General features: G+C 48.7%; 1 protein-coding gene across 2 annotated transcripts in view; it reads right to left on the bottom strand.

The window, feature by feature from the left end:
- The window catches only part of LOC140428556 (Na(+)/dicarboxylate cotransporter 3-like), a 57,255-nt gene extending 40,603 nt beyond the window's left edge, over positions 1-16,652 (bottom strand). The window contains exons 1-5 of one of the 2 annotated variants that reach the window (XM_072515157.1): positions 16,478-16,652; positions 14,272-14,537; positions 7,160-7,338; positions 6,127-6,184; positions 2,452-2,640 (exon numbers count right to left, since the gene is read on the bottom strand). In XM_072515157.1, the coding sequence (XP_072371258.1) occupies positions 2,452-2,640; positions 6,127-6,184; positions 7,160-7,338; positions 14,272-14,537; positions 16,478-16,588 (803 nt within the window). In that variant the 5' untranslated portion in view covers positions 16,589-16,652. The remainder of the gene's footprint in view (positions 1-2,451; positions 2,641-6,126; positions 6,185-7,159; positions 7,339-14,271; positions 14,538-16,477) is intronic. The other variant, XM_072515158.1, reaches the window with a different exon arrangement.
- Between the last annotated feature and the right edge of the window lie 7,271 nt (positions 16,653-23,923).

Raw genomic sequence — 23,923 nt, 5'->3', positions numbered from 1 at the left:
TAGAACGTACTGTACAGAAGCAGGCCATTCGGCCCAACTGGTCTATAATGGTGTTTATGTTTCCCAGACCATCTCATCCTATCTATCAGCATTTCCTCAAATTCTTTCTCCCACTTACTAATCTGACTTCCCCTACAATGTGTGTTGGTCAGCACTCAATGAGATTCCTCAGCCCACTCATTCAAGCAGAAATCAGACCATAAATGAGCATGTCAGCTACTGTCTAGTAATTTTGATTATTTCCCTTATCCCATGATTCGACCATGACTCTGTCACTTGTTGGTTATTTAGTCCTTCACTCTTGTGAGCAGAGATTTTTTTAAGAGTACTTGTAAATAAAGTCCTATTCATATAACAAAACTGGTGTCTCATCTCGGCATATCTCCGAGGTATGAAACATAACAGGGAGGTTAGGAGGGGAACAGCTTGAAGGATGAGGGTTCCCTTGAGGAAAGTAGGTGGAAAGGAAATAGGAATGGATGAATAGCTGATGGTGGAATGAATGGCAGCTGAGCAAAGCACAGGGGAGGATGAAGGGCTTAAGTGGAAGGGATCATAGAGTCAGAAGAATGCTATTGAAGCCACCCTGCCTGTACCTGCTATTTGATAGAGCTGCGTGGTTCTTTAAAAATAAATTTTAGAATTCCCATTTTTTTTCTTCCCAATTAAGGGGCAATTTAGCGTGGCCAATCCACCTACCCAGCACATCTTTCTGAATTGTGGGGGTGAGACCCATGCAGACACGGGGAGAATGTGCAAACTCCACACGGACAGTGACCTGGGGCCGGGATCGAACCCGCATCCTTGACGCTGTGAGGCAGCAGTGCTAACCACTGCGCCACCGTGCCGCCCTGAGCTGTGGGTCTAATAATGAAGGAGAGATTAGTGTTGAACTAGCAAGATAGAAAAGGGTTGGTAGGTAGGTGAAGGGTAGGGGCAGCGTACTATAGGAGTGATTGGACGGTGAAAGCCTAAGTAATAAGAGAGGAGATATAAAGGGAACTAGTCATGTTGATGTGGATGGTCAGTGATGAAGAGGCATCTAAGGCATTTCCTCGGGCCACAGGCGGGTGGCAGAGTGATTAACACTGCTACCTCACAGTGCGAGGGACCCAAGTTCGATTCCAATCTTGGGTGATTGTCTGTGTGTCGTTCTCCCCGTGGCTGCGTGGGTTTCCTCCGGTTGCTCCGGTTTCCACCCACAGTCCAAAGATGTGCAGGTTGGTGGATTGGCCGTAATAAATTGCCCCTTATCTCCAAAAGGTTAGGTGGGGTTACTGGGTTGAGGAGTGGGCCTGGGGAGGATGCTCTATTGGAGGGTGGTTGCAGACTCAATGGGCCGAATGGCCTCCTTCTGCACTGTAGGGATTCTGCGATTCTCCAGCAAAGGCTGCCAATTCTGGGGAAGGTTATGGAATTGAAACATATATTTTCTTTGTTAAAAATACTTTACACTTTTGACAGTGCAAATCGCGAGCCCAAGGTTATTGGATAACTATAAAGAATGGTGTACCCTGGCCAATTTCCCTTTCCGAACTTGACTTGCCAATTACAGCCTCATCATCGTCTCTCAAAGTAAAACCACCTCACATAACATCCAGCTGAAAATTGAACTCAGGAATTTTTAAGACCTGTACAGCTCAGCTATCCATTGTCTTAACCAGCAGTGCCTCTGCTTTAATTACTGGTAAATATTCCATTCATTTGCAAAGCCCTAAAGAAGAATTCCATTGGCAGGGAGCAGGTCCTAGCAGCTTTTCTGAGTCAAAGTGACATTTAAAAATCAAATGGTTCCGGTCATCGGGCGGTATTCTCCCCCCGCCACGCCGGGTGGGAGAATCGCCGGGGTGCCGCGCGAGTCGCGCCACGCCGCCCTGACACCCGCACGCGATTTCCCCCCCCCCCCCCCCGAAACCAGTTGCGCGAGAATTGCGCCGGGCCGCTCGGAGAATCGGCGAGTGGCCGGCGAAAAAAATGACAGTCCCGCCGGTGCCGTTCATCCCTGGTCGCTGCCGACGGGAACTGTGTGGGAACGCTGGGGGGACGGCCTGTGGGGGGCAGGGGGGGGGGGGGGGGGCTCCGATGGGGTCTGGCCCGCGATCGGTGCCCACCGACCGGCGGGCGGCCTCTTCCCCCCCGGGCCTACCTCCTTCCATGGCCGGCCGCAGAACTCCGGCGCCATGTTGGTGAGGGGCCGGCGCGCGTAAGAAGTTCCCCGCGCATGCGCAGGATGGCGCGGCCCAACTGCGCATGCGCAGGAATGAGCTGCCCCCAACTGCGCATGCGCGGGTTGGGGCGACGCCCATTTGACAGCGCGTAAGGAGGCTGGAGCGGCGTGAACCGCTCCAGCACTGTGCTGGCCCCCTGTGGGGGCCAGAATAGGTCGTGCCCGGGCCCTGTTCGCGCCGTCGTGAAACGTCGGGAGCAGAGAATCCCGCCCATCGTTTTTACGTTTTCAGCTGTCCAAGTAGCAGCAGGTTTGGCGTCGTCCCAGTCAGTGTGGCAGTGCCTCCTATACTTGCAGCGTAAGGTATGCAGATAAGGAAGCCCTTCCAGAGCCTCTTCTGATTCTCCTTTTCCATCTTCTGTTGGGCTAATGTCAAGTCAACATCCGTCTCTGACTTCTGTGGATGGCTACTGCTGGGGAAGTGGAGCAAAATGTTTAGCATCAGGCAGTGGTTATGGGGGGCACATTTAATGTTCATGCAAGTGTTCCAAGAGTCAGTAGCAGCAGGTTAAGATAGATTATCGACTGGGGCAATATTATGCATTAACGAATGCATAAAACAAAAAAGCCAGGCTATGTAATGTACATAAAAGCTACAGTCAATGTAATACCAAGGGGGCAATGAAATCAGACAACTGCAGGAATCAAAGAGTTATACTGAGATCTTACAGAAGTCTAAAGTATTCAAAAGGCAAACAGTTTTTTTCAAAGTAGAAATTCAATACTGAACCAGCCAATAGGGCAGCTTTGGAACATTGGTATTGTGCTCAGAGAGAGAGAATGGCACAGGATGAAGGTATCATTGGAAAGAAGATGACAGAAATGGAGGCTGGAAGGAATGTAGATGTGGTGGGAATAACAAGGACATAATGCAGAGATTGGAAAGAGCAGAAGATGTGCTGCATTATTGAGTGTAGAATTCAGATCAAAGGATGTTTTGTTCACACTGGGCAGGGCTCTGATTAGGCTGAATCTTAATTAACGTGGCCAGTTCTGGTCACCAAGAAACAAGTGAGTCATGCGATCATTGCAAAGAGTCACAGCATTGATCCCTTAACTCAGGAATCTCAGTTATAAGGGATGATTAGAAGAACATGTGGGGCGGGGTTCTTCCTTTCTGAGACTAAGTGTTGACGCCGACGCAGAATTCATGGACTTTCACGACAGCAAAACTGACGCCGGACCTGGAATGATTCAGCGACTGTGGAGGGGCGAGCACCGGTGCCACGTGGAACACAATCGATTCCAATGGAAAACGGTGCCGGATTTGCCGGGTCTGTGATTGACATTCGGGAGGCTGACAAGCTGCAGCCACACATACACATTACAATCCCCACAGACACTCATCCCAGCCAACAAAATGGCACTGGTTGTGCTGGAGCGCGCCCGTACAGCTGATGGGTCAGCTAGGGAGGTGGCCTGGGGAGTACACCTATAAGACCTGTGGCCCTAGGTTCACAGTGGGCTGTCAGTCGTGCGCAGCTGCATGGCTACCGTTCCGGCTGTGGCAATGGTGTTCTGTGTCCACCCACTCCGACCCCACAGCCCACCTCCTGGCCTCCCCCCGCTACTCCCCCCCGGCCAGTGGCACAACTGTCAGCAAACTATGGCGATGTTGGACACTTTCCGTAGCCCTTCTCTCGCCCTCAGCAGCCACGACGCCGGTGTCACGATTTTTAAAAGCACAAGTGAACCGTGCCGTCGGGAACTCGGCCCATCGGAGGCGGAGCATCGCGGACACCCCGGAGAATACCGGGTCAGGTCCGCTAATGATATGCAAACGGTGCCTACTGTACATGCATTCCGGACCGCTTTGACACCACTGTCGAGGTGACGGAGAATAGTGGTTTGACGTCAAATCGGCGCCCGCCGGGATTTTAGCGTCGGAACCTATTCTCCACCCAATCGCATTTTGCAATTCCGCCGTCAGCCAACGTAAATCCCGCCCGTGGCCTTTTTGGCCCGACAAAGGAGATGTTTGAGATGTGACTTTATGGACGTATATAAAATAGGCAATGATATAGAAAGTGATCATCACTAATGCTATATTGAAGCTGGGAGTAGAGCCAGGAGACACAGATTGAACTGAGTGGAAGGTATTGCTGATAGCAGGATATTCATTTTTGTATGAAGAATGAACAACACTTGGAGTAGACTTGCAAGCAGAGCTGTGGAGCTGAAAATAATAAAAATAAACATTAATTGCAGCAATGGGTCTTTGTGGATGGAAGAATTGGCTTGGCTTATGTCCTGTGACATTGTGAAGGAGCTTGGATGTGGGAGAAAGCATCTGAGCAGGTGATGATAGAGTTTGTGAGTTCAAGGTACAGCGGGTAATAACCAACCTGTGCTTATATGTAGATTTAGGCCATTTGTTGCATATTTAAGTGAAGCGTTTCTACCAGTTGACAAGATGAGAAAAAGGGAGCCATTGCAGCATCCTGCGGCTATAGTTAGAATGTTGGAATAGGTTTGCTTATTATTTTTTAAATAATCCTGTCAAACCATGCTAAATAGTAGACAAAAGAATTTATTGTGAATACTGTGAAGTGTGTGTGCATTACAAACCCAAAGTGGCGATTCACACTAAGGGTTTGGTGAGACAATCTAATAGCTCTGTGACAACCCTCGGGAGGCCCACGTGGACACACTGATAGATCTCCCCGTGGGACTCACAGAGTTACGAGCTTCCCCGGCGGAGGGCTGCCCAGCTGAGGCTCGTTACTTAGCCCTTTAGATACCGGCCCAAACCGGGACTGGCACTCTCGTTAGTCCCCGACTGGGATCCTATTGTTGTATGCAGCGCTCGCAGCCTTAGCCTTTAAATTTATAATAAACTTAAGTGGACCTCCTTTCTTGGGCCTCTGGGATCATTGTAGGCTCCTTAAGTTTGGTGCTAGCATTATAGAAATTACACTGCCCACAAACTGGCTGAAGTACATAGCTGTTACTTTATCCTAAAAAGATTAATGGCCCATTGAAGAATTTTTCCTCTTGGGATAAATAGAATAAATTTTTGCCTAACATTGAGATTAAAACGTGGGCAGATGCCCTGGGGAGGGTGAACTCTTCCTCATCGTGCGCGAGGCTCAGCCTCATACAGTTTAAGGTGCTGCACAGGGCACACATGACCGGGACAAGGATGAGCCGGTTTTTCGGGGGTGAGGACAGATGTGTTAGGTGCTCAGGGAGCCCAGCAAATCACACCCATATGTTCTGGGCATGCCCAGTGCTGGAAGAATTTTGGAAGGGCGTAGCAAGGACGGTGTCGAGGGTGGTAGGATCCAGGGTCAAACCGGGCTGGGGGCTCGCAATATTTGGGGTGGCAGAGGAGCCGGGAGTGCAGGAGGCGAAAGAGGCCGGAATTCTGGCCTTTGCGTCCCTGGTAGCCCGGCGAAGGATTCTTCTTCAGTGGAAGGATGCGAGGCCCCCAAGCGTGGAATCCTGGATCAACGATATGGCGGGGTTTATTAAGTTGGAGAGGGTGAAATTCGCCTTGAGAGGGTCGGTACAAGGGTTCTTTAGGCGGTGGCAACCATTCTTAGACTTCCTGGCAGAGCAGTAGACATTGGTCAATGGCAGCAGCAGCTCGGGGGGGGGGGGGGTTACTTTGCTACTTTATTTTTTGTTTTTGTTATTTACACTGGAGGGTCTGAGTGGGTGTATATACTTGTGTTAAGTCGGGGTGTTAATGTTAACTTATTATTTATGTTCAGGGGGGAGGGGGGTATGGAGGGTTGCTTTTCTGGACTGTGTTTTGTACTTAACCCTGTTGGGTTCCTTTTTCATTTTGTTAATCATTTTTATGAAAACCTTTAATAAAAAAAATGTTTAAACATTGAAATTAAAGCGCATTCAAACACCCCACCATTTTGTACATAATAATTTTAACATAGTACCTGTCATCTGGAATAAAACATGACACCTCATTGGGTATTGATTCCTTTGAAGTATTATCTGGAGAAGGAAAAAAGAAAAGTGGCAGACAAATTCTGTTTTATTAAATTTAATAAGATGGATATTTAACTTAATACCCTTTGACAACATTAAATTTCAAGGTAAGAACTTCTGCAAGTTGTAGGAACAAAGTATACAGAAATGTTAATCAATATTCTTTAATTGGCTGATCTTAAAAATGTTCGACTAGTAGCTTCTGGGCAATTTAATCACGTAGAAAATGATGATTAAATTTGGCCATTTACTGTTCAATTCTTGAATTTTCTTTTTAGAAAAGTGCCCAATTTCTGACAGTTTTGATGCAGTATAAAGAGTTAAATGGGATGTTGTAGCTTATTGTCCCAATCCTGCCCCATAAGGGCTGGTTTAGCTCAGTGGGCTGGTTTGTGATACAGAACCAGGCCAGCAGCGCAGTTTCAATTCCTGTACCAGCTTACCTGAACAGGCGCTGGAATGTGGTGACTAGGGGCTTTTCACTGTAACTTCATACTTGTGACAATAAAAGCTTATTATTAAAAAAAGATGGGCTTCTAATTCATCATTTTAAAAATCTGCTTGTCACCATTCGTATCCACCACAAATTATGTGTACTGGGTTATACTGGGCGCTGTTCTTTGCAGACAGAAAGAACATGTACACACATTGTGCCTGTTTCAGCTAAACAAAGTAAGTGACAGACATTTGCTGGTTCATTCCTTAAGGCCACGCTTTGACCAATCAGAGTCAAGCTGCCTGGTTTAAGTTTTCAAACCATGCTTGGCAGTTAACTGTCAGCTACCATGAACTGATACATTCTCTCTGGCAGCGCCTCTGCCAATTAGAGCCCAATTGCCAACTAATCAGCTCTCTTTTCTGATACAGTGTAAAGTTGTTGTCTCTCCTGACATTGATATTCTCGCGATTGTCCTTGTCAGTTCGGAGAATCCAATGCACTAACATTGTAAGCATCAATGTTGCCCAAAATATTAGGGTTACCTTTAGGGTCGAGGCCATCTATGCCATCTTTAAGCTTATCAGACTTCTGGGTGAATTCTCTGCTGCCAAATAAGCTTTCGAGTACAGCATTGGCTATCGGCATCATCATGGCAGTGGTGGCAGTGTTACTAAGCCACATTGACAAAAAAGATGTGGTTATCATCATTCCCAGGATAAGCCTGCAAAACACGCCACAATAGCATTAAGTATTTGCTACAATGCAAGTATATTAGTTTCTGAGTGAATTCTGAATTAGGGGAAAGATAAAACACTGTATTGAAACTGATCAATGCTGAAAATATTATTTATGTGACACAGCATCTGAGCATGAAAGATTTCCAATTTGCCACCCAGGCATGAAACTGGCATTGCAAATTGTCACTCAATCATGGAAGCTGGATGAACAGAAAAACAAATGAGTTTGTTAGGTCAAGAGTAGCAGTTTAGGAATGAAAAGGGTCGCTCAGTATGGTCAGAGAGATAGCCAGGTTCGTCAGACAGTGGAAACGATGACCCAACAGTCTTGTCCTGACAATAATTTGAAGGAAAAGTCAAAAGTAAAGTCAGAAGAAGAGGGAGAAAAATCGGATGGGTGGATAAGATCGAGCTGTGGGCTGAGGAAGGCTGGAAGCAAGGCGATGGTAATGGCCCCACTAAAGCTCTGGTCAAAACGAATCAATGAGCAAACATAAAAACTATCCCGTATCAGTTAGTTTCAATAACAGGTGGCAGATAACTGGTGGCAGATCCACAACCAACAGTTTTGCACCTGGGTAACAAGTTGTCAATCAATTTAGCTGTGACTCTGCCGTAATTTAGTATTATTATGGGCCAGGGGTTAGAGAACCCCAAAGTATCATGGAGTACACCAGACCCACAATTTTAAATAGATTTTGGTTATGGGAAGCACAAGGGCCCAATTTACAGGTGTGGTGTAACAGAGAGCTCAAGTATATTTAAAACAAAACAATGTTTATTCTATGAATCCAGTTAACATTTTATAAACACACAGTAAACATCTTATCAACTACAAACACTGATACTTTCGCAAATACAATATTCTATAGGTAAGCCTTAATAACTTCCCAAGCAAGGTCCATAAGTTAAATCCTTTTTAAAATAAAGACAGCAGGTTAAATGCTCTACAGAAACAGGTATTACTTTGAAATCATCAATGATCTGGAGACATTCCTTAGCTTGTAGAGGGAAAGATCATTATACAGCTGCTTGCAATGAATGCAGCTCTCCAACTCTGAAAACAAAACCCAAAACACACTGCAGTTGCCAGCTCAAAAACGAAAGTGAAAGACAGACACCCACACACTGGCATTACTGCAGCTATTTGATAAACACTCATTTCTTAAAGGTACATCCACCTGACAGTATAATTTTTAACAGAGATATCACTGTGTCTTTAATACATGTTTCTTTAGGTATTCCTGGAACACCACTTACAAGGAGTGCAAATCAGACATTCACAGGCCTAGTCTTCATTTTTCCAAATATTCATTTTCATACAAAATCATCATTTCTCATTGAGTACTCGTTGCAAGCACCACTCCTCACTGGGGCAGCCCCAATCAGAGAATTATCCCTGCAGTGTCACCCCATTATTACCGTACAGGAGAGGTATTACCATATTTAGGTTAATATTATACAAGCCTAGTGATCAGACAAGAAAACATAGTGACCAGCAACTTCAATGCTTCAGTGCAAGAAACAACGCCACAAGGTTAATAAAAGAATACAAGATACATTTGGATTTGGATTAAGTTTTATTATCACGTGTACCGAGGTACAGTGAAAAGTATTGTTCTGTGCACAGTCCAGACACATCATTCCATACATGAAACAAAAACGTAGGTCATGCATCATACACAATGTAAATACAATGACACAGGCATTGGGTGAAGCAGACAGGAGTGCAGTACTACTCAGTAGAGAGGATGTACGAAAAGATCAGTTTGGTCCATGAGAGGGTCATTTAGGAATCTGGTAACAGCGGGGAAGAAGCTGTTTTTGAATCCGTTTGTGCGCATTCTCAGACATTTGTATCTCCTGCCCGATGGAAGAAGTTGGAAGAGTGAGTAAGCCGGGTGGGAGAGGTCGCTGATTATGCTGCCCGCTTTCCCCAGGCAACGGGAGGTGTAGACAGAGTCAATGGATGGGAGGCGGATTTGCGTGACAGACTGGGCTCTGTTCACGACTCTCTGTAGTTTCTTACGGTCTTCCCTCCCGTCGCCACGGATCCAACATTGGGCACTATTGGTGGGGGCCTATCAGTACTCCTTCAGGCACCGCCATGGCAAACTCATCGCCAACGTTGATGTCCTGATTTGCCTACCATTGCCCACAAACTTGGCCCCTCCACCAGTAATGGAAGAAGTCATAATGAAACTAAATCTCCTGGATATCCTGACTGTATCCGCGAAACAAGTCCAGGGGTAGACCCAGAAAGACGCCGCCCTGCAAAACGGCGCCACATAATCCTAAGTGGTGGAATTCGATGACACAAAAAAGATATGAAGTCCTTCCCATCCAAACAGCAAGAATTGCACGTGGAAGATAGGGTATAGGGAGCCTGGGTGGTCGACCCCCGGTCAGGTCAGTGCCTAACCTTGATGGGGTCTCCACGATGAAGATGCTCATAAGGAGCTACGTCTGGTAGCCTGGACTTGATACTGATATTGACAACTTGATGAAACCGTACCCTTTCATAAAATCATAGAATATACAGTGCAGAAGGAGGCCACTCGGCCCATCGAGTCTGCACCAGCTCTTAGAAAGAGCACCCGACCCAAGCCCACACCTTCACCCTATCCCCATAACCCAGTAACCCCACCCAACACTAAGGGAAATTTTGGACCCTCAGGGCAATTTAGCATGGCCAATCCACCTAACCTGCACATCTTTGGACTGTGGGAGGAAACCGGAGCACCTGGAGGAAACCCACGCACACACGGGGAGAACGTGCAGACTCCGCACAGACAGTGGCCCAAGCCGGGAATCGAACCTGGGACCCTGGAGTTGTGAAGCAATTGTGCTAACCACCATGCTACCATGCTGCCCTTTGTATCAGGAGACCTAGAAACTCCTTTGCACCTATGGAAATGCCCAGGGAGACCCTGGGTGTGAGGAGATGCGGACTTCGCTGGGCCATTGATGGGATCGATGGCCTTAATCTTGGTTGACACCCATTCTAAATGGATGGACATACACCGGATGCCGTCCATGCCTTCTAACATGACCACAGAAAAATTCTGGCAAACATTTTGTGTTCATGGGATACCGCAGGTCCTTGTGTCAGACAATGGGACCCCCTTCACCAGCAGAGAATGCCAGGCATTTGTGAAGCCCAATGGGATTAAACATATCTGTACGGTGCCATGCCACCCGTCCTCCAACAGCTTGGCTGAACGGGCGGTCCAAACATTTAATAACAAAATGAAGAAACAGACCGCTGTTTCTCTCCACACCAAATAAGTCCAGTTCCTCTTTGATTACAGGACCGTGCCACACACTACAACGGGAGTCGCACCGGCGGAGCTACTCATGGGCCATCAACTATGGGCCATATACAGCCTATTGTTTCCCAATCTAGTGGGGAAAGTTGGAGTCAAGACAGGAACCCCAGAAAATAAATTTTGATAACCGAAGGGCCAACAGGACCTTCAAGACAGGAGACACAGTCAATGTAACTTTGGAAACGGATCTCCTTGGATCCCAGGAGTTGTGATGGAAAAGACAGCCCCCGTTTCATACAAAGTCAAGACTAAAGAGAAGACCACAAGGGAACATATAGAGCCTTCGTAGGAGCAGTGAATCCTCCCATGTTTAAATGATTCCAGATGGGACGACGCCATCAGCATTCGATACATTCACCTCCGGGCAGGGGACTCAGTCCATGGCAAACCTGAGAGTCATTCCCATTCGAGGATGGAGACTCTGGATCAGAAATGGAGACTTAGATGACTGCCCCTCAACCGGAAGTCAGCGTTGAAGAGGAGCCCCCCCCCCCCCCCCCAGTGGCCTTTTGACTCTCTGCCAGGAAGCAATGATCCCCTATCCGCTTCTTGCCCCCCGATCCGGCTGCACTGATGGTTGACCCGAGGCAGTGTGCCAAGAGTAAAGGAGGCTACATCATCATGGCAGTGGTGGGGATGATCTGGACTTGGGAGGGGGGGGGGGGGGGGGGGGGGGTTGCGGTAAGTGATAACTCTCACGAGGACCAATGTGGATCACTAATCGATCTCCCCACTGGGTGCGTAGGATAGGAGTTCCGTCCAGCTGGGACTCAGTGGTGAGCCCGTTGGATGCTGCACCCAGGCCCGGACTGGGAGTTCCGATAGTCCTGGGCTGGGACATTTGTATTATACGCCATGGAAGTGACTTTGTCTTTTGAGTTAAAATAAACCAGTTTAGCGTCTCCTTCACGTCTCCTCCATTACATCAATATTTATTTTACAACATTTGGACCTAGATATATAATTAGGACTTTTTGAATGCAAATATTACCCTATTTAAAATTAATAGATTAAAATAATGGCCATTAGAAAATCCAGACTGTATTGTAAACTATACAGTGCAAAATGTTATTGAGACTGTGTGAGAATCTGTCAGTCAAAGAGAGATGTTTTCACTTTCACAACTTCCGATAGAGCAACAGTGGTTAGCACTGTCGCTGCACAGCGCCAGATTCCCTGATTCGATTCCCGGCTTGGGTCACTGTCTGTGCGGAGTCTGCACGTTCTCCCTGTGTCTGCGTGGGTTTCCTCCGGGTGCTCCAATTTCCTTCCACAAGTCCCGAAAGACGTGCTGTCGGGTAATTTGGACATTCTGTGTACCCGAGCAGGCGCCGGAATGTGGCGACTAGGGGCTTTTCACAGTAATTTGATTGCAGTGTTAATGTAAACCTACTTGTAACAATAAAGATTATTATAAACAGGTCCAATTTTAATTTTCAGTGACTTCAGTGGAAATCGGTCTGCTTCATCTACAGGTGGACAATCCAAAAAATATTTTAAATATTTAACCCAAGGAATATTTCAGCTAGCCGCTTCATGTAATTAACGTTTAACAAGAAGGTATGTGAATGTTTTTAAGTGTATGAAGTATATTTGTTGTTACTGACCTTGTGATTATATCAGCTCATTGTGTCAATGTGCAAAGACATTCAAGCAGATAATTGTGTATATTGGGTTGAGATAAAGAGCGGGGTGAGTAATGTAAACGCAAATAGGTTTTGGCTGGTTTGTGATGCAGAGCGAGGCCAGCAGCGTGGGTTCAATTCTCGTACAGGCTGAGGTTATCCGTGAAGGCCCTGCCTTCTCAACCTTGCCCCTCGCCTGTGGTGTGGTGTCCCTCAGGTTAAATCACCACCAGTCAGCTCTGAAAGCAGAGAGCAGTCGATGGTCCTCTGGCAACATTTACTCTTTTATTTACAGTTTTACTGCCCAGGCGGTGAGTTTGAAACCAACTCCCTAAGAGTTAGGATAATGGCAGTTTTGGCAGGAGAGTTGGCACATAAGATTTATGAAATCATGAAACCAGGCTGAAATTGCTCAGCCCTTTGTCCAGCACTTTTTTCAGATTCTTATACTTAACATCCTTATGAAGAGTAATTGAGCCATCGTATTCTTCCCAATTTGCGTGACATTCCTCTATCCATTCTTGTCATGGCATATTAGATACTATTTACTTCGACGAGACTGACATCTTCCCTGGTCGACAGAGCAACGTCACGTGAACAAAAAGTAAGAGACTGTACTTCAAATGTGGGAAATGTCATGTGAGAGTGCCTTTAAGAATTTGATGTTGAAGAAATGTACCTTTAACAAATGAAGCTGATCATATTACTGAAGTGACGTCAGGGGGGTGGGGGGGGGGGGGGCGGGGAGCTGAGCTCAATTCTGCTTTTGGTTTCAGTTTGAGCGAGCAGCTTGGGTGTGTCTGTGTGTTTTGCTGAGAGCAGCTGAAAAGTGCCTGGCTGGTTTGCTGAGAGCTGCTTGAAAGGAGAAAGCCCAGTTTGAGGAGAAAGCTGGGAGTATCTGTGTGTTTTGAAAAGAGCTGCAGGAAGAAAAGCAAGGTGCTGGAGCTGAAGTCAACCAAGCTGATATATCTCTGCCATCCAACAGAAAATATATATTAACTGTGAGCTGGTGTGTTACTGTTTTTTTGAAGGTGAAGTCTTGTGGATGTTTAAAGGGACAGTTTGAAGGATTGGGTAGTGTTGTATTATTTTTGGGGCTATCTTTGAAGTAAGGGGTGTTAAGAGATCCAATGTTTATTTAAAAGGTTAATTTGAGTTCATGGAATAAACATTGTTTTGTTTAAAAATCCACGTGTCGTCCATAATTGTAATACCACACCTGGGGAACAAGCCGTGTGCTTCAAAAGCAACAATCCATTAAAGGGGGAGGTTGGTGGAACTCCATGATACATTTTGGGGTTCTGAAAACACCTCTCCCATAACAGAAACCTGAAAGAACAAAAAGAAACTGCTGCAAAAAACCAGCAAGTCAGGCAGCAATTGTGGAGTGAAACATTGGGTTAACAATTCCAGAACGCTGAATGGCAGACTTTGAAATGTTATGGTCTCCATTGACCTGCTGAGTGTTTCCAGCATGTTCTATTTCAATGTCACATGAACCTTTAAGGCTCAAGTGTCCCTTTACAAATGTTGCACTGTTGGTGTTTTCAAACATCTTTGAGCTTGATTTACCGTTTGATTGTAAAGAAAACTGTGGTTAAGATTTTTGTGATCTGATGTCCACTTTTTGCAAGTTTATCCGAGGTTCCTGGCAATCTCCTGCCTGATTTTTCTGTGACTGGCCAGAAGAGCCAATAGGTTGCTGCATTGGTAAAGAGGTTAGTCCCCAATGGATAAATGTTAAGATTTAAGATAAGGTCTTTTCCAAGATCGTACTGTGGGGTTGTGATGGACAACAATTGCCGTTGGACCATTGAGGGGAAAATAGTGGTTCTGTAAAAAGCCTGTAATTGTAACATGTCCCGGGTTGTCATTGACTGTAATGGTTTGATTCCTAACTGGGGTTAATTTCCTCTTAAGTTTAATCAATAAATGAAATCTCATTTGTATTATCATTACTTACATGGATGGAGATGTTCCCACAAATAACAGGACAGACAATGCCACCCGGCGGTGTAAATTCCACTCCTCAATCGCCAGTGCCATAATCAGGCCACTCATGAAGAGGGCATTAGTGTCAAGAAAGTATTGAGGGCAGACCTTGGCAGATGGTAAGATACCAAGTAGAGGGAAGAGACTAATGGGAAGCAGAGATGTCACAGCAATTGGCAAAGCTTCTGTGCACCAATACGTCGCCATGAGAAGAATCACATAGAGGCATTTCCCCTCCTAGGAAAGATAGATATTAAAATGTAATGGTTATTTTTTTTCTATATGGGAATATGTTTGTGTTTCTTACAATCATACAATGATATACCAGCAGAAGGAGGCCATCCGGCCCATGGTACGATGGACGGCACGGTAGCACAGTGGTTAGCACAATTGCTTCACAGCTCTAGAGTCCCAGGTTCAATTCCCGGCTTGGGTCACTGTCTGTGCGGGGTCTGCACGTTCTCCCCGTGTCTGCATGGGTTTCCTCCGGGTGCTCCTTCCCACAGTCCAAAGATGTGCAGGTTAGGTGGATTGGCCATGCTAAATTGCTGTTAGTGTCCTAAAAGGTTAGGTGGGATCACTGGGTTAGTGGGATAGGCTGGAGGTGTGGGCTTAAGTCGGGTGCTCTTTCCAAGGGCTGGTGCAGACTCCATGGGCCAAATGGCCTCCTTCTGCACTGTAAGTTCTATGATTCTTAACAGGCTTTTGTTAAATTCTTATGGTGGTATACTCTAAGAGAAATCAGAGGCCACCATTGCCTTGCAGAGTTCTTGAACAGGGTCATCTGCATTTTAGCAGACAATTATGTTGAATGCTACCTATATAATTTGGTGTCAAGTCCGCACAGGTACGATCATGCAATGGGACATACTTTGCACCAGGTATTGTAGAAACAGCTGGCAAATAATGGGCATTAAGACAACACAAGGCAGGAATATTGAACGACTACAATGCGCTCAAACAGCTATGTTATTTCGGTAAATAAGATGTGTGCAAAAAGCAGGAACAAGCCCTCCATTCTTCAGCCTGGATTATCGTACAGACAGATTATTTCGAGTCACGGATCAGATGGTGTCAGCTCTAGATCGAGGAGCTGGGAATTAAAGTTGTAGAATCATAGAATTTACAGTGCAGAAGGAGGCCATTTGTGCATCGAGTCTGCGCTGGAAAGAGCACCCTACTTAATCGTGCACTGGCTTTGTTACTCTTTCAGCATTCTCCACACTGAAGCAAACGTTGCAAGTTGTTTATCTTTTTGTTATAATCAATCCACCATCTAACCTACTGAGATATTGTGTGTAGGGCATTGTGAAGTAGAAATAGGACAGTTTGAAACTGACCTGGGGCTATTTCTTTGTTGCAAACCAACTTTGTTTGTCAGTTTATGGAGAGGCTCTTTTTACAGAGACTGTATCCTCCTCTGAAGTGTTGGGGAACTTCTTCAATGTGTTGGGATGAGGCTTGGGGGGTGGGCAATGGGTGCAGGTTCCTGAGGCCCCTTCAGGTACCGAAATGACACCCCTTATCCTAAAGGGGGTTCATTATGTGTGCCCAATGGGCCGACAGCGAAGACAACTCTCCCTCTTGAACTTATCACAAATTAATACAGGAAGAAGTCTCACAACACCAGGTTAAAGTCCAACAGGTTTGTTTCAAATCACTAGCTTTCGGAGCACTTCACCTGAGGAAGGAGCAGTGCTCTGAAAGCTAGTGATTTGAAACATTTCACCTGAGTAAAGGAGCAGCGCTCGGAAAGCTAGTGTTTTGAAACAAACCTGTTGGACTTTAACCTGGTGTTGTAAGACTTCTTACTGTGCCCACCCCAGTCCAACGCCGGCATCTCCACAAATTAATATGCATTCTACACTCAGTTTCCCCAACACCAATAAATACACACACTGCAGATGCAATTGACATGCAATCATTAAATATAGTTAGAAGACACTAAATGCACTTTCGTGTCCTCAGAGAGACGGGGATTTTTTAATGGAATTGTTCCTGGATCAAGGATTCCTTTCCATTAAACTAGACTTGGCAGATTTAAGCTGGGTTTTTTTTAAGGCTCCCTCAATCTCCTCATTCACAAAAATGACCCCTGTGCCCTGTTCCATTGCAACAAGTCCCATCTAATTCCCCATCGCACATATCACAGAGAGGGTTGATTTTTCTTTTTTTACCTTGGGAGGCGTGATAAGCAGAACCGCTGAAAGTACCAGAGGTCCCAAGCAGACCACGATGCTTTTGCGAAGGGTCCAAGCTTTCGAGGCGATCAGCGCGACCTTGCCCATCTTGACGCTGGGTTGGAGAAACTCTCTGAGCTCCCTCTCCAACTCCCTCCCTCCCTCTCTCTCTCGGGCAATTCAGCGGCTAAAACAGTCAACGCGGGAATGCTAGAGAGACTCTGACCAAAGCGCCTGACCTCCCAGATAGTCCAAAGGCTTTTCGTGCTGCTGTTCACCCGGAATTTAACCAGTGCGTCGCCAGAGGGCAGGGCGCAAGTCGGCCGTGGGGAGCTGTCCACTGCACAGTGAGTGCCAAATGCCACTCCTAAAATAAGAAGACCATGATGAGAACACGCCTGCCCCAATGAACATCGACAGAAACTGAAGAGGCAAATCTGCTCAATGTGCAACAATGGCTGGAGGGGTAAAGAAACAACCAAACAGAGAGTTGAGGTTATGCTTTAAAATAAAAAATTCCCGTCCAAACCTTCAGTGCTGTGTCCAGGTCCGGGAGTGTGGTGTGATGGAGATGTAAGGAACAGAGAACAATACAACACAGGAACAGACCCTTCGGCCCTCCAAGCCTGTACCGGTCATGATACCAACCTTGGCCAAAACCCGAGGGCGGCACGTTGCGCAGTGGATAGCACTGGGACTGCGGCGCTGAGGACCCGGGTTCGAATCTTGGCCCTGCGTCACTGTCCGTGTGGAGTTTGCACATTCTCCCTGTGTTTGCGTGGGTTTCACCCCCACAACCCAAAGAATAGGTGGATTGGCCGCGCTAAATTGCTCCTTAATTGGAAAAGAAAATAATTGGGTACTTTAAATCTTTTTTAAAACCTTGGCCAAATCCCTCAGCACTTCCTTGTTCCGTATCTCTCTAGACCATAGTAATCATAGAGTTTACAGTGCAGAAGGAGGCCATTCGGCCCATTGAGTCTGCACCAGCCCTGGGAAAGAGCACCCTGCCCAAGCCCACACTTCCAACCTATCCCCGTAACCCAGTAACCCCACCTAACCTGTTTGGACACTAAGGGCAATGTAGCATGGCCAATCCACCTAACTTGCACACCTTTGGACTGTGGGAGGAAACCGGAGCACCCGGAGGAAACCCACGCAGGCACGGGGGGCACGTACTGACTCCACACAGACAGTGACCCAAGCTGGGCATCGAACCTGGGAGCCTGTAGTTGTGAAGCAACCCATCCTATCCATGTGTTTGTCAAGATGCCTTTTGAACGCCGTTAATGTAACTGCTTCCACAACCTCCCCTGGCAACGTGTTCCAGGCACTCACCACCCTCTGCATAAAAAAACCTGCCTCGCACATCTAATCCTCCTCTAATCTATTCCCCACGGACCTTAAACCTACAAGAATCCTGGAATATGGGGAATGATTGAAGAGCAGGGGGGTTTCAACCTTGAAAGTTGGTGCCCTCAAGAAAGAGACCTCACAAAAGTTGTAATGTCTAGTTTTTCTGCTCTGCCAATTACAGATGGGTCAAGGAATATAGTTCACCTCTTACCAATGGGTGTGATTTAACCACCGCATTGCGCCCGGCACGGATCTGGATAAGTTGCAGAAAAGGCGAAAATTGAGATTTGCGCCGGGGGCGAACCAGTTTGCGATTCACCCGGCCCGATAGCCAGTTCCAGATCTCGCCCCAAAATGGCAAGAATATCATTAACCCTCATTTGCACTCATTTCAATCTCATTAGCGAGAATTAAGTTGAATGCAGCGGCCTCCCGGAATTACCCGACATGCCAGCAAGGAAACCCGCGGGTGTCGTTTCGTACTCCTTTTCAGAAACGTGAAGCTGGCACCATGGCTTCTGAGGGGAAGTGAGGAGGTGAGTAGCCATTTCCATTTTACAGCGTGCAGCCCAAGGGCACTGGAGCTGCTGCCCCAGCACTCGGGGAGATGGGGGACCCTTCAGAGGGGTTGGGCTTGGTCAGGGGTTGAAGCGTTCTAGGTCATGGGTTGCATCTGGGCTGGGGTGGGGTGGGGGTGAGGGACTTTGAGTCTGTGAGACCTTCAAGCCATCTTTAAATATTGTGGATACCCAGAACATGGGCAACCACAGTTGCAGCCTGTCTGTCCTTCCAAATTCTTCCAGGACAGAGCCCGGCTGCCACTTATCTCCTGAAAATCAATTTCACTCCCTTTGACTGTGAGCAGCCTCTAGCTTCACAGCTGAAGGCTATTTCAAAGGAGGAATTAACATTGATAGGGATTAACATTGGCACTCCAGATGCCTCAACTCTCAAGTGCTTCCTCAAGGGCACAGGTGCCATGTCTCAGAGGATAACTATTGCACAGTATGTCAAGCAACCCTTGATGCCTGAACTGTGTACCTGTACTCTCAGAGTGTCAGCACCAAAGAGGCATCTGCCAATAATCAAACACTAAAGAGCTGGGCTTCAGCATTGGGGATCCTCTCGTGACCAAAGGATAAGTGCGTGAATGGGGAAGCACACTTGAGCGCGGTCTCCCTAACGTTCCCGGCAGAGGTCTGGGGTCTAGGGGATTCTGATGTGGTCGGGGTGAGTGTGCAGAGCAAGATTTTCCAGCACAACTGGGTCGCTGGATGGCACTCTGAGAGAAGGAGGGACATGTAAGGGTGGGGGAGGCTTAGGGGATTTGAGGGTCCCGGGGTGGAAGCCCTAAATCGGTCTCTCTACTTCTCCAGTTCCCTACAGATACCAAAATGGTTCCTGATGTCAACCCCGCGTTGCTGGTGGCAGCCGAGGTGGCCAGACGTCGGAGAAGGCAGCACGACGACACAGGTTGGTGACGGCACCGCACACATCCTGAAGACACAGCCGCCCATTGGGCTAAGGAAGGATTCAAATGAGGAGGCCAAGATGTGCAGGCGCCGTTGTTCATTCAATGAGCTGACGGACACCATGTGCCGTAGAAGACTGCGGTCTCAGGAGAGAGACAGTGCGGGACCTGTGCCATGTCATCCCGAACATGGCATCCTATGGAGGAGGAGGAGCCGTGTCTTTCCTCACTCTAATTTAATTTCTTAAAAATGCAAATTGGGTTCCAGAAACAATCAATCCTCAATTAGAGAAATGGATAAGAAGGGTGGGAGAGTTCACATGGAGGGGACATCTGTCCTCTCAATACCTTCTGTAGGGAGCAGCAAGTATAAATACTCCCTACTTAGAACCCAATTTGCAACACCACACACGCAGCAGCCGACATCCGAACACCCAGGGAATGGGACACAGCTCCGGGGACATGTCCACGGCCGGAGAGTGGGTGAGAGCCATGGGGGCGGGGGGGGGGGGGGGGGGGAGGGGGGGATTGATGCCTGGAGAGATGGACATTGCGGAAGGAAGTTACAGAGGCATCATAATGGTTGTGCACAAAGTTGTTCAATGTATTGTACAATACCCCACTCCGCATGACGCCACCCCCCCCCCAGCTCCCAAACCCACCTCCCCATCCCATACCCCCTACCCTGGTGCCCTCAGTGATCCTCAATGTGCCTGACCCTCCTAGCTCTACCACTACGTCTTGGTGTTTCCCTAGGCTGCACATCTGAGGTGGAGGCAGTCAGCTGCTTACCTCGTTCCATGGCCTTCGATGCCCCTGGCGGGCATCCTCTGGGGCCGGAGGGCCCCGGTTCACTTATCGTCGGCACATGCACACTGTGCCGTCCTGTTCCGTGTGCTGACTACTAAATGCGGCCTCATCAGAGGGATGGAACTCGGCGGAGCTGGTGGCCACCGTCGCCAGTCCATGGGATGGGTGCAGCCTGGCACCTGATTGTTGCCCATTGGGCCCTGGGGTTCGAGCCCCGGCTGCCCCTGCATTGTCTGGCTCTGCCAGCCCCGGTGGTTCCCCATGGTCCGCACCATTGTGTTGATGCCCTCAGCGATACTCCCCAGTGACTGGGACATGCTCTGCGGAGCCTCAGCCAGGCTCACCTGCGACTGGGACAAACTCCGCAGCGCCTCGGGACATGTCTTGCAGAACCTCATCAAGGTCGGCCTAGTATTGGGTGAGAACCACCAGCGAGTCGGACATCCCCTATACCCTCAGTCACAGCCGTCACCGACTGCGCGATGCCTTGGACACCTTCACTCAGCCGACGTTGTGCACCAGGCTCTCTACTGCGGTCGCCACCCTAGCATTGTTGGCCTCGGTGCCACTCATTGCCGTTGCCATCTCCTGTGCCCGTGGCCTCTGGGACTCCTCCAAGTGGCTATGGATCTGCTGCCGTGACACTGTCATCTCCCTCTGAATGTCCCGGCCGCTCCCTATCATGTCCATCAGCTCCGGGTAACCCACATCCAGAGCTCAACATCAGGCTGAGACCCAGCTGGGTCTATGGTCCCAGCAGACCTCCAACTGCTGTCTTGCCTGGGGGCTCCTGCCTCCACCTGTGGCACATCAGCAGCAGTGAGGTGCTCACCAGATTGTGCCCCAGAAACCTGACCACTAACATTTCCCACTGAGGTGTGTGTATCTGCGCTGGAGGTGAGTGGGATGACAGCTGTGCTGTGGCCACAGCTCTCCTCCGAGGTGTTCTCCCCGGAGCCGGGAGAGGAGGCCGCCTGGGATGGGCCGGCTCCGTCTGCTAGACAACCAGTGGGATAATGGACATGTGGCCAGAGGGAGGGATGGGTCAGTCAGTAAGGCAATCACTACTCATGTTTAGCATGGAGTCCGGTGGTTCCTCCCCTCTGCGGTGTCTGCCAGCCTCCACATGGGTGTCCTCGGCCACACCGGTCACCTCCAGGGCCCGCTCCGTGAAGAAGGTGAGGATTCTTATGTCTGGCACACCACCGCTAATCTCCCGCCGATTGTGGGGGAGCTTTTCCTGAGGAGATACAGAGAGGGCATCGTTAGCACACACGTGGTTCAGTGGTGGGAGAGGAGGGGTGAAGGTGGGTAGGGGGGAGGGGGGGAGGGAGAGCTGGGCTTCACTTGGAGAGTTGGGGGAGGTGGATGCTCCCTTGGCAGGGTGGGGGGTGCGTTGGTATCTACTCACTCGTGCTGTCCGGTGTAGGTCGTTGACCTTCTTCCTGCACTGCTGGCCAGTCCAGCTGTCAGCTGCCGCCACCTCACCCAGGCAGCACTGGCTGCCTTTGTGGCTCACCCTCCGGGACCCCGGGAGAACAGGACATCCCTCCTGGTCTCCACCGTGTCCAGGAGCCTCCCCAGGTCAACGTCCCCGAATCTTGGGGCTGGTCGCCTTGTCGCCATTATGCGAGCTGGCTGGGGTTGGCTGAGCAAGTGCAGCTTAAGTGCTGCTCGACCTTGTTAGGCTGGGCTGGCGAGCACGGTCCCGGCGAATCAGCTGGCGAGGCGTTATTTGCGGCAGGAAGCCCATGAGTGGACCAATTGGACAGCACGGTAGCATTGTGGATGGCACAATTGCTTCACAGCTCCAGGGTCCTAGGTTCGATTCCGGCTTGGGTCACTGTCTGTGCGAAGTCTGCACATCCTCCCCGGGTTTCCTCCGGGTGCTCCGGTTTCCTCCCACAGTCCAAAGATGTGCAGGTTAGGTGGAAATATTTCCAGAGAATCGCGCCCCAAATCCGAAAATGCTGGAAATACTCAGCTGGCCAGACAGCAACTATGAAGAGAGAAACAGATGTAGTGTTTCAGGTCAATGATTTGTGTTTTTTTACTTTCCATCACACACAAACACAGGTAGCTTCCTCCGACAAAAAAAAAATCAGTCAGTATAAAATTTTACAAGAATAATGCCTCTGAAATTTACTCGCCGGAACTATTCTTTGAATAATTTTCTAAAACAACTGATCAGAAACTTATAGAGGTTATTTTGTCAGTTGACTGAATGGTAATGGTGCATCTGTGAGATTAGATATGTTATACCCATCCAACTACATGATGCAATTTTAGCTTGGAGTGTTATAACTCTGGGCAAACATGAAAATTCCAAATCTAAGCTTCTGGGACAGACTCAGGCCTTCAGCTGGGAGAATAAACACCCGGGCGAAATTCTCCTGAAACGGCGCGATGTCCGCCGACTGGCGCCCAAAACGGCGCCAATCAGATGGGCATCGCGCCGCCCCAAAGGTGCGGAATGCTCCGCATCTTTGGGGGCCGAGCCCCAACATTGAGGGGCTAGGTCGGCGCCGGACGAATTTCTGCCCCCCCCAGCTGGCGGAAACGGCCTTTGGTGCCCCGCCAGCTGGCGCGGAAATGACATGTTGGCGTGGCGCATGCGCGGGAGCGTCAGCGGCCGCTGAAAGTTTCCCGCGCATGCGCAGTGGAGGGAGTCTCTTCCGCCTCCGCCATGGTGGAGACCGTGGCGGAGGCGGAAGGGAAAGAGTGCCCCCACGGCACAGGCCCGCCCGCGGATCGGTGGGCCCCGATCGCGGGCCAGGCCACCGTGGGGGCACGCCCCGGGGTCAGATCGCCCCGCGCGCCCCCAGGACCCCGGAGCCCGCCCACGCCGCCTTGTCCCGCCGTTCAAAAGGTGGTTTAATCCACGCCGGCGGGACAGGCAATTTATCGGCAGGACTTCGGCCCATCCGGGCCGGAGAATCCAGCCGGGGGGGGGGGGCCCGCCAACCGGCGCGGCCCGATTCCCGCCCCCCGCCGAATATCCGGTACCGGAGACTTCGGCAACCGGCAGGGGCGGGATTCACGGCAGCCCCCGGCGATTCTCCAACCCGGCGGGGAGTCGGAGAATGACGCCTCAGGAATTCAACAAGAGGAATGCAACCATGTTATTTAAAATAAATATTGATGCGACCATCAATTCACTCAAAGACAGGAGGAGAAGTAAACCGTGGTTTTAATCAGCTTACAACAGTGCCTGCCTGCGACTGGCACAATACTGGGAACTGCCTGCAGGTCAGCTGCTCTTTATACTTCCTCTTAAGGGGAGGAGCCATGGGCGGAGCCCGTCCATGCCTCAACATATCCCCCTGTGGGTGAAGCCACACAATGGCCCATAGGCGGAGCCCACAGGGTTAACAACATAACACAACAGCAGAACATGATACAAAAGCACTGGTGAATTATTAGCACTATACATTCACCACAAATATATCTATTTTAATTTTGTTTCAACTCTTATTTTCCCCCCGGAATGGTCAGATTTAGTGGCCTGAATAGAAATGCCAGTTCCCAAAAAGTTTCAGGAAGGACGTTGAACCTATTGTGGAAAACGTGCAACTAACAGCCTCATTACACAATTCCAGGATGATGAATTTACCTGGACGATATTCATTGTAAATGGAGACAGAAATCTCTGACGAAACAAAGTTAAGGTAAAAGAGTTATGGAAAAGCTAACAAGATGAAGAAATGTTTTGTTGACTGAAAGTCACCCTGACCTATAGTTAGAAAATGACTCTCTCCCCTCGTATTGCAAATGGGGAATAAAGAACAGTGGCACCATTGTTAACA

The sequence above is a fragment of the Scyliorhinus torazame genome, chromosome 8, assembly GCF_047496885.1.
Source record: "Scyliorhinus torazame isolate Kashiwa2021f chromosome 8, sScyTor2.1, whole genome shotgun sequence".
Classification (NCBI taxonomy): domain Eukaryota; kingdom Metazoa; phylum Chordata; class Chondrichthyes; order Carcharhiniformes; family Scyliorhinidae; genus Scyliorhinus; species Scyliorhinus torazame.
Note: the sequence above shows the minus strand (reverse complement) of the source record. Positions and strands in the feature narration are given on the sequence as shown.